Below are 10,115 nucleotides of genomic sequence, written 5' to 3'. Positions count from 1 at the left end.
GAAACAAGAGATTTCTTTTCTTGGTCACTACCCTTATATTATATTCGTCTTTATTTATAATTTTAATCTTGTTTTGTTTCTCATTGTTGTTTATGCATAAACAGATTTAACATTCAATTTTGATAAATAAATTATTTATCTTCTTTAATGTTTTACAGTTTTTCTTTGTCCATTTTGATTTCCTAGGAGGAGCCATTTTTTACCTCTTCAATAGTATAATTTATTAATCTCTATGATTTCTTTTTAAAAAAAGATAAAATATAAGTCGATGGCACTACACCATTCTATAATTTTATCTCGAGTCAATAGTCGAAAAGATTTGAGTTAATAATTGAAAAGATTCTAAGCTTATTAGTTCGAACAGAGCTAATATCATACCGTTGAGAATTTCATTATACCACTAATCCTTCTCATCGTCGATTATAACTTTATACACATCATTCATACCAAATTTTAAATATATATGTTATGACAATACAGATAGAGCGTGTATGTTAAATAGGTATGGTTCCAACTGACTAAATAGTAATGAGTTAACCATCCCTCTTACGCTGCTTAAAAAATTTGATAAAAAAAAATTATTTATTCGAATAGGATAGACAATAGAGATACCTTATACAGTCACGAATATATATACTTTAGTTAAAGAGAAATAAAACATGTAATTAATTTTTTCTAACATATTTAGTTGTTAACTTATAATTGAAAGTTGATTATGTCTGATATAAACTCAACTTAAAATAGAATAAGTTTAATAACTGTTAGATTAAATAATTATATTTAAATTTATGTAAAACCAAATGAAATTATATATAGTGGAGGCACAAATTAATGTATAAATATTTAATTTAATTGTTGTTGAGTTCATTACCATAAGAGTTCTTTTTCTACATAGCTATACTCTTAGAAAAAAAATTTAATTGTGTTGATAAATTGAATTATTTAATGCTTTATGTAGCCTGAATTTTAATATTATCTTTTATATATATATATATATATATATATATATATATATATATATATATATATTAACAAGAATAATAAATCTTTAATTAATCACACTATAAATTTAATATAATGTTTGAAATTAATTATATATTTATTGCAATAAAGAATAAAAATAGAAGTGCATGAAATGGATATATAAACATTTAATTAAATCAATATAATTCTGTACATAAAAGGCTTTATAGCGAGAAAAATTGGCTGAGGTGATGATGAAGATTTGTGAGTCGGTGTAAACGAAATAAAATTATTTATGAATTATTTAAGTTTCGATTTAATGAAATTTATTAAACATAAAATAAATTAATTAATTAACATATTTATTAAACTGATTAAATTCAATGTTATAAGAGAGTTAAATTTAAAGTGCATATAAATTTTCATAAATTAAATTAAAATTTTTTAAAATTTAACTTTTGCAATTTGATTATATTATTAAAATTCACAAACATTCGAGTTGTGCACTCCGAGGCTTAACCTGGTGAAAAGTGCATCCTGATAGACCTGAGAGGTCTGAGGTTCGACTCCCTCAACCCCTGTTTCAAAAAAAAAAACAAAACATTCGAGTTGTGAATATTTAAAAACTTATTTTTTTTATTTTTTATAAATTTATAAGTTAACTTTTATATATAGAGGATTAAAATTATTTAATTTTAAATTAAAATCTATCGTAATTATAAATAAATTAAATTATTTATAATTTTTTTCAGAATAAATTTAATAAAAATTTAGTTTATTTTAATTTATTAATTAATTAAATTAAATTAAATTTTATTAATATTTGATTTGAGTTTAAAATAAATAAATTTTAATTAAAAAAATTATAAATCAAATTTAAATTTCTCCAAAATCGGTTCAGTGGACTTATTTACCCCTTAATTAGGAAAATTGATATTCAGGTGGAGAAGTATTGAAAATTAAAACGGAAAAACATGAGATCGATCAAGCTTTATTTAAAAAAAATATTAATTTATTAAAAAATTAATATAATAAAAAATTATTTAATATAGTCGGTATATATATTTATTTACTAAAAATGTCTCTTCCGACGTAAAAACAATGAAAAAAAAAAAAGAAATATATAATATAGCCAAATAAAGAAAAGAGATTAGTAACCTAGAAAGTTGCGAACGCTCGACACTCACCCAAACATTATAATTGCATAATGGAGCGCAAATTCACTTTTGGTTTTGGCTTTGGGTTTGCTTACTTTTTTTTATATATTAAAAAAAAAAAGACCGTTGCTTTATTTATATATCAAATCTCACAATCTTCTCCAATCTCCACCATCATTTTCTCCTTTTTTTTCTTTTTATCATCAATGGACTAATATATGATTCATTTATAATTATATGAAAAATTCTTAGGGAAAATATAGTAAGAAATTTAACAGGTTGATAATTTTTCTTTTAATGTGAAAATAAGGTTTATGATATAAGACGCAACATAAAGTCAAGTTACACGGATGGAGATCTGCTGCCCTTTTCCATTCACATATAATTAAAAGAAAGACAATACAAAAGCTAAAGCTCCTTAAAAGACAAATATTAATAATAATAAAATAAAATATATGTATGAGAATGAATGAGAGATGGGAAATGGGCCCTGCAGCCATCTAGAAAACTTGACTTTTAGTGAGCCTAAAACGGGGCCCACTCTCCATGACTCACCATTAAAAGCTTCATAGCAACCGCAGACCGCAAGAGGTTGGTGATATGCTTAATTTCTCTTCACCAACTTCAACATTATTCACTTCTCTCTTTCTAACTCACAAATTAAATCATGCTTCATCCTTCTTCTAAATTTCCTCAATCCAATCATCTACATTTCTCCACTCACGCTTCCGGCAGGATAACCGACGGTTTTGCTGTCACAAATCATGGCTTCCGAGCTCACAAACCGCCGCAAAATTATGCCAACTACCAACCCTGGAATAGCTCGCCTGGTTTTGGACCGGAGAGGAAGCTCATAGATGATGATGGTTCTGGGGTTGTTTCACCTCCTTTGTGGAGGACAAGCCCACCAAGAAGTCCTCAGGATCGCCAAAGCCATTATCGAAGTCTTTCTCCATCGTCTAGAACTCAAGCCATTGCTAGAGGTCAGAGGGAGCTCATGGATATGGTGAGTCAAATGCCTGAGGGATGTTACGAGTTATCTTTAAAAGATATTGTTGAACAGAACATGGTTGATCAGGCTAAAGAGGAGAGTTTTAGTAAAGAAAGGAGTAAAAACGTTGAAGGTATGTATATAAGAGAGAGATCAGAGAAGAAAAAGAATGATAAACCAGTGCAAATTAACAGAAGTGGGAGCATAGACAAAGGAGGATTTCTTCTGAAGATGGTGTTTCCGATTTCTTGGGGTTCAAGAAATAAGAAGAAGAAAAACAACAATATTTATAATAACAAATCAGGGTTGAAGAATAGTGCGAAAGATGGAAGGGTGTCTCCGAAGCCTCTGTTGTTGGATGGATCAGCGAAAGGTGGAGAAAATGAGTGGTGGAAGAACAGATTCTCGGAGTCGTGTGAGAGTGAAAACGGTGGATTTAGTAGCAATAGTGGAAGCTCAAAAAGCAGTGGCAGCAGCAGCAGTAGAAGTAGCAGCAGGAATGGCAGCACCAGGTATGTTAAAAACTTAAAATCAATTGCTTCCCTTTTGTTAAATTTAGATTCAGAATTAGTTTACATCCACAATTGGATTCATCTTAGATTAAGGAAAATTTAGATCTCAATAGGGAGAATTTCTCTGATTTGTTCTTTGCAAAACAGAGCATGAAACAGGGGAATCATGGTGAAATTACACCGCCACTAAAGAAATATATGATTTTTAATTTTTAATTTTGTGTTGAATTATTTCATTGTTTATAAAACAAAGTAAATTTCATTTGCAATTTCCTTGAGTACCCTCTAATGCCTTAAGCGTCAAAGTCTTCGTTGAAGGAAAAGAAACAGCAACTTGCAATGAAGTCAATTCCTCAAAATTTAAGCAATTTGATTGAAATTTTAATTTTTTTTTTTTTTTTATTGTGATACAGGCATGGAGGAGGTGGTTGCTGGTCTTCCATCTTTGGGAGGAGGAGGAAGAAACAGAATAAAGGGTGAATCTCTTAACTCTCAAGTGCACTAAGTCTTCATCCCAAATTAGTTGAATCAAGCCATAGCAGGAGACATGATAAAGCTTTAGTTCCTGTTTTGTCTGAATTTGGGACAGGCTACGTACTCATTCCTAAGACACACCTAAAAGAAGGATCTCTCAAGAGAAATCAGAAAATAAATTCTTACAGTTACAGAGTTGCAGTTTAGTATGTAAATTCTTACAGACGCTTGAAGAGTCTGCTATCTCTCTCTCTTTTCCATTTTAGTTTTGTCCTTTGAGATCCATATATAAATACCATCTTTGTTATAACATATTTCATGTGAATTTCTTTATAATCAATCATCAAAATTTATTCTTTACCTGTGTAATGGACTTAAAAAATAAATTTAATTCTTGCTTTTCATAATTTAATTTAAAATTTTAAATGACGTAAATAAAACAAAAAAATAAATAACTTGCGAATAAAAACTCACCAATAATCTCGAAAAAGAATAAAAAGTTGATTTATGAGATGTAGTCAACCTCAAAAACTTGTATAGATTTTAAACTTGGGATGTCAGAAATTCAATTACTTGAACAAGCTGCACAAGGAAAGGGTAATATTTTCCTATTTTGTCTGCTATTAGTTTAAAAAATCAATAATTTAAAAAAAAAAAAAAAAGTCTGAGATAATAGTGGCTCTTGTCCTAACATGCCAGCCTTCAAAGCATGAAAATCGAATTGTATTGGGTTCTGCCTTGACCAATAAAAATAAAGCGTAAAATTAGTTGGAATATGTACATAATAATTCTAGAAGTTGACGGTCTATCTGAAAAATAAATACGATTTATCAACCCAAAGCTAAAAGTCGAATTTTATATTTGGTATCTAAATATTCCGAAAGAGACATCACCATCCAACAACCTATTTGATTTTGTTAACGGTACTCTGTTTATTTTCATATAATAATTTATATTTAAAAAATAAAAAATATTTTTCACTTAAAATATTTTTAAAAAAACTTATTTTTATTATTTAATTTTAACTTAAAAAATAAAATATATCAATAAATTTATATATAAAAGTATTAATAAAATTATTAAAAAATACAGAGCTTGAATATGTAATTTAGAATAAAAAAACCTAATTTTAATAAACTTACAAGACTTGCTTCACTTTTTTTTTACAAGATCGAAACTAAAGGCTTTTAAGCCCAGAGAAAGTACATAGGCCCAGCCCAAACTAGATGTCATGCAACCCAGCAATATGGTTTATTTATTTAATTTTTTTAATTAAATAGTTTTTATTAGAATTTGAATTGATAACACCATAGTTTAATTAACAAAGTTATTTTATTAGAAAATACAAACTTTATACATAAAAATTCGAAAATAAAGTTACTTAAAATAGTACATTAATGATAATTTCATGACATATATAATTACAAATTATAATTATAAATTCTGAGACAAAAATATTTAAAATTTAAATATATTATATTTTTCAAAAAAGTAATGTTGTTATCTGAGTAATAAGTATGAATTTGATATAAGCTCAAAAATCAATAAATGAGCTAAAGAGAGAGAGAGAGAGATTAAGCTGATTGTGATTAAGATTATTTGAAACGAATTTAAAGGGAGAAAGCGTATCGGGGAAATTGAAGCGGTGCTCGGAAGGAAAAGTGATTTTTGGTTTGTTATCTGCATTTTTAGCCTCTGTTGCATCGTTTTGGATGACTTGCTTTAGGTCTTGGTTTCCTTTTCTTGTTTTTCTGTAGGTTTTTTCTATCTTTGGACATGATGTGGGCTCAATCCTCTCGGTTGTTCTTGCCGAGATGGGTGGAGCTTATAGATGTGTCATTTTGTTTTTTGGTTTTGCAGGTGTGTGGTGTTTTGTTAGTGTACGGACTTTTGGCTTTTGGAAGAGTCTTGTACCGTGTGATGTAATATCTCGGAACTGCATCGCCACGCTCAATGACCTCGCTTTCATTAGCCGTCGTTAGGTTAGATTCCGTTGCATCTTCTCCTTGCTAGCTCCTTCTCTTTAGCTGCTTTGTTGAACGGACGATCTTTTTGTTTGGTTTGGACTTGCATTTTTTTTTTTGGCTTGCTATTTTGTAGTTAGGATGAGATTAATTTCTATGTACTTACTCGATTTTGGTTTTTGGTGCTTTAAGCAATGTGTCAACTGAAAGTTTCGATGGATGAGTCTGGTTTGAGTTTGGATTTGTGGTTTATGAATTTTTGAATTTGTCTGTGGTTTACGATTTGGGGATTGAATTAGTATTTATTTTCGGTTCGCTTTTGATTTTTTGGCCCTCTTCACTTTTATGTTTAGCCTATATGATTATGTTAAATGCAATATTATATATATATTTTTTAAAATAAATCAATAATATCCTTTAAAATAAACAAATAAACAAACACTAGAATCTAAATTCAAAAGTCTAATAAGCGGCTAATAAAATATCTAATTCGAGTCGCACTAAATTATACAGAAATTTTCTAATAATAATATACTTTAATTTGATAAGAACAATAATTATCAAACAGGAAAAGTGAGAATAAATTTGTCAGCAACTTTGAAAAATATATAATTATAAATTATAAATTAAAAAAAAATAAAAGAAATGAATCGCTAATCTTGATTTGGTGATTTTCTTGTTGGGCTATCTCTTCATAGAAAATTGTATTGCAATGGCATTCATTGAATTAGGTAAACCTGCAGATTTTGGTAAGCTTGCTTCATTAAATTTTTATTGAGTTAGAGTTTATATTATTACAATATAAATTATTCAAATTTCAACATAATGTTCTAAGCTAACAAGCATCTAAATAAATCCATTCAATAAACTAGTTTAAACTCAAAAGCTTTAATGAGCAAAGTATTGATATTCTCAATTCTAACTTGTTTATTGAATTAATTTAAAAATTAGACTCAATATTAATTTGTTCCAAGAACAAGTTAACCTAATTTGAGCTTTTTCCATCTCATATAGCTCTGTAAACATTTGGCATGGATAAAACAACTTACAGTTACTACATAAAAAATAAAAAAAAAAAATTATATATATATATATATATATATATATTATTTTAACTTTGTTTTGATATTTTTTTTCAAATTTTTGTTTTTGGACTTTCATTATTGAATTTATTTAACATTAATTACATAACCATTATAAAGATATTCTAATAAAAATTTTAATTGATATATATAATGATCTTCAATTTTAGTTGTAAGCATTCTTAATTAATTAATTCCTTTAGAAATGGACAAAGTGATGATGTTAGAAAAAATTAATTATGTTAAAAAAATAGGGATGCAAACTATACAATGACAATACATTAAAGAAAAAAATATTGATACATGATTATTTCACAAATTTTTACATAATAACTTAAATAAATTTGCAGCATGGATGAACAATCTTGCTTGTTCATAGCTAAAAGAAAATGGAAGGCTTCCGACTTTTCACCCAAGAAAATTTTATTTAGGCCGGATTTATATGGAGTTTGATGTGAATTTCACTCTATATTACATTATATGAATCCGGTCTGGACAAGAATTCGAAGATTGCTAAAGGAAAACTCACAAAATCCTAACCAAACCTCCCTGCTGCTTTATTCTGATCCATGCACGAACACCACTGCAGTACATATTATTTAATTTGATGGTGCAGACTTCAGATTCGAATCTGGTTCAGACATGATTTTCCGTCGATAACATGGAAATTATTATATTCTAAGTAATGTTTGTAGGTAATTCCGACGTATGCCGGTGGGTTGCTGTCGTCTGTGAATTCAGGTGCAGGTTTGACGACCGTGTCCAATGATGGCCCCAGAAATAGAGGTAGAGTTGCCCTTCTAACTTCATTGTTCACCACCACTCGATGTACAGCACTCTTGTATTTTCCATTTGTTAAAATCTACCATAAAGAAAAGATCAGTGACCAACTTCACTGGCCTGCGTATGTATTTGAGCACGTAACAAAATTTAATATATACCTCGAGATGATCAGCAACATTAACGAAAATCCAGTCAGGCTGAAGATTTACGTTGAGCCACTTGCCGTTGTGCTTAACCTGCAAGCCACCACTCACATTCTGGATGATGAGGATGATAAGACCTGGATCGATATGAGCAAATTGCCCAATTCGATTTTCAGAATGTTGGCGTGATGGATAGTCATTTGCAGTAAAGAAATCGTAGCCTGATTCCAGGTTCATTTTCTTCTCTATGTAGCTTTTTTCAAGTCCCAGAGCCATTGAAATCCCTCCAAGCAATTGAATTCCAAGCTCTCTCACCTTCTGGGTATACTCCTGCAGAATCTCACTGAACACAAGGGAAATTTAAGTGTAGTCAGTTAACGAGGAGTCTGTATAATTTAATAATAAGAAATTTACGTTGATTTGACCTGAAACCATGTGGATTAGAAGGGCAGTGAAATGTAGGATGAACAGCCATCTTGACAAATTCCCGGCTAACGTGGTTGATATTGCCTTTGCCCCATCTGATCAAATCTGTTGGATCCTTGGTGTCGTATTTGTGCTTGTAATCCTCAGGCAGATCAAAGAATTCAAAGAGTTTGTCTATTATTCCATTGATCACAGTGCCTGGGATTGCGTGGTTTCTCACCTGCATGAGTCTAGTTAGCTAATAGTAATAATAATAATAATATATAAAAAGAAAAGATGAGTAATACAATGAAGAAGCCATAGTCGACGCAAGCTTGGCCCAAGTCTTGGATGGCCAGAGACCGCAGAATGGGATCAGAAGAGACGAGCTTTGAGTAATCAAGAAGGGGGATTGCCCCTTCTTCTCCTGAAAATGAGTCGTTGGTAGTGCACAGAGAGGAACCTTTCGCCATTGACAGAGAGAAGTATATTTCAGACAGATAACTAAAGATCTGTGAAGTATTGGAGTGCAAGTGGCAGGCCATGGCTGCATGGAATGGTATTTATAGGCACCCACGGCATCTTAGAAGAAATGTCAAATACGGATTTCCATATTATCTCATGTTTGTTTTTTTTTTTAAATAAAAATTAGAGATTAAAAGAATGAATTTGAAATCTTTGAAATACATTTATCACTAAATTAAGTATTTGCGTGTATATTATCTCATATTATATATATATATATTTTAATATTAATTTCTCACGTATTTTATTAAAAATATAAATTTATAGTAATAAATTACAATAAAAAATAAATAAATAAATAAATTGAACATTATACGTTCTTTATTTATTATTATTTTTCCAAATGACATTAGAGTACTTCCCTAATTAAAGATATTGTTTTTTCCTTATATTCTTTTTATGATCGGCTTTATTTTTTCAATTTTAAAATGATGCCAGCTATTTAATGTCTGTCAAATTGAGAAAGATGGCCATAATAATTTATACATATTATAATTAGACGCTACCAAATAATATATAAATGATGAAATAATTGAAAATATTAAACAAATCAATTAATAATAGTGGAAAAATGTGAGGTATCCTACTTCTAGCTTAATAATAATAAATTTTGTTAAAAATATTTTCTAAAAATATTTTTTTATAAAAAATTTTTAAATACAAATTATTTTTTACAACGGAGCGTAAATACCTAAAATAATTAAAAGGGGATTAATGGTTCTAAATTTTATTTTGAATTATCAACTAACCAATCAAATACTCTCATCAAAGAGTAATATCAAAACTTTAATAAATAATATAATTAAAGAATATATAATTTTCATATAGTGTTTGCTATTATAAATTCAAACTCATATAAAAATTAAATTAAATTACTTACATATATAGATTTCTACATAAAATGTAAATCTTTTAATTAATTTTAAATATATATCAATATAAAATATTTAATTTAATAATAAGTACATTTATTTTTATATTAAATGAATATATTTTTTGAAAAATTAAGAGCCTTTTCCACCTTGTATGAATCAATAATTTTTATTTAAATTAAATATAAATATATAAAATTTTATATATATTCGATTATAATTTCACTATATAAATTCAAATAAG

The 10,115-nt window shown here is 28.5% G+C and overlaps 2 protein-coding genes across 2 annotated transcripts; one reads left to right on the top strand and one right to left on the bottom strand.

The window, feature by feature from the left end:
- Positions 1-2,695: 2,695 nt before the first annotated feature.
- Positions 2,696-4,409, top strand: LOC110604840. The gene is made up of 2 exons (XM_021743148.2): positions 2,696-3,623; positions 4,037-4,409. The coding sequence occupies exons 1-2, from the start codon at positions 2,788-2,790 to the stop codon at positions 4,101-4,103; spliced, it is 903 nt and encodes a 300-aa protein (XP_021598840.1). The 5' UTR covers positions 2,696-2,787; the 3' UTR covers positions 4,104-4,409.
- A 2,966-nt stretch (positions 4,410-7,375) lies between these two features.
- Positions 7,376-9,058, bottom strand: LOC110603058 (2-oxoglutarate-dependent dioxygenase 19). The gene is made up of 4 exons (XM_021740717.2): positions 8,783-9,058; positions 8,495-8,715; positions 8,085-8,412; positions 7,376-8,005 (listed from the first exon to the last, which is right to left on the bottom strand). The coding sequence occupies exons 1-4, from the start codon at positions 9,017-9,019 to the stop codon at positions 7,763-7,765; spliced, it is 1,029 nt and encodes a 342-aa protein (XP_021596409.1). The 5' UTR covers positions 9,020-9,058; the 3' UTR covers positions 7,376-7,762.
- Positions 9,059-10,115: the final 1,057 nt, after the last annotated feature.

The sequence above is a fragment of the Manihot esculenta genome, chromosome 2 (genome assembly GCF_001659605.2).
Source record: "Manihot esculenta cultivar AM560-2 chromosome 2, M.esculenta_v8, whole genome shotgun sequence".
Taxonomy (NCBI): domain Eukaryota; kingdom Viridiplantae; phylum Streptophyta; class Magnoliopsida; order Malpighiales; family Euphorbiaceae; genus Manihot; species Manihot esculenta.
This window is presented reverse-complemented; position numbering and strand designations above follow the sequence as displayed.

Bases quoted from the DNA above. Each gene is read 5' to 3' on its own strand.
- LOC110604840 (XM_021743148.2), top strand. From the start codon at position 2,788: ATGCTTCATCCTTCTTCTAAATTTCCTCAATCCAATCATCTACATTTC. The intron at 3,624-4,036 runs GTATGTTAAAAA...ATTGTGATACAG, and splicing joins AGCAGGAATGGCAGCACCAG to GCATGGAGGAGGTGGTTGCT.
- LOC110603058 (XM_021740717.2), bottom strand. From the start codon at position 9,019: ATGGCCTGCCACTTGCACTCCAATACTTCACAGATCTTTAGTTATCTG. The intron at 8,413-8,494 runs GTCAAATCAACG...CCTTGTGTTCAG, and splicing joins TCTAATCCACATGGTTTCAG to TGAGATTCTGCAGGAGTATA. The intron at 8,006-8,084 runs GTATATATTAAA...TCTTTATGGTAG, and splicing joins ATGTTGCTGATCATCTCGAG to ATTTTAACAAATGGAAAATA.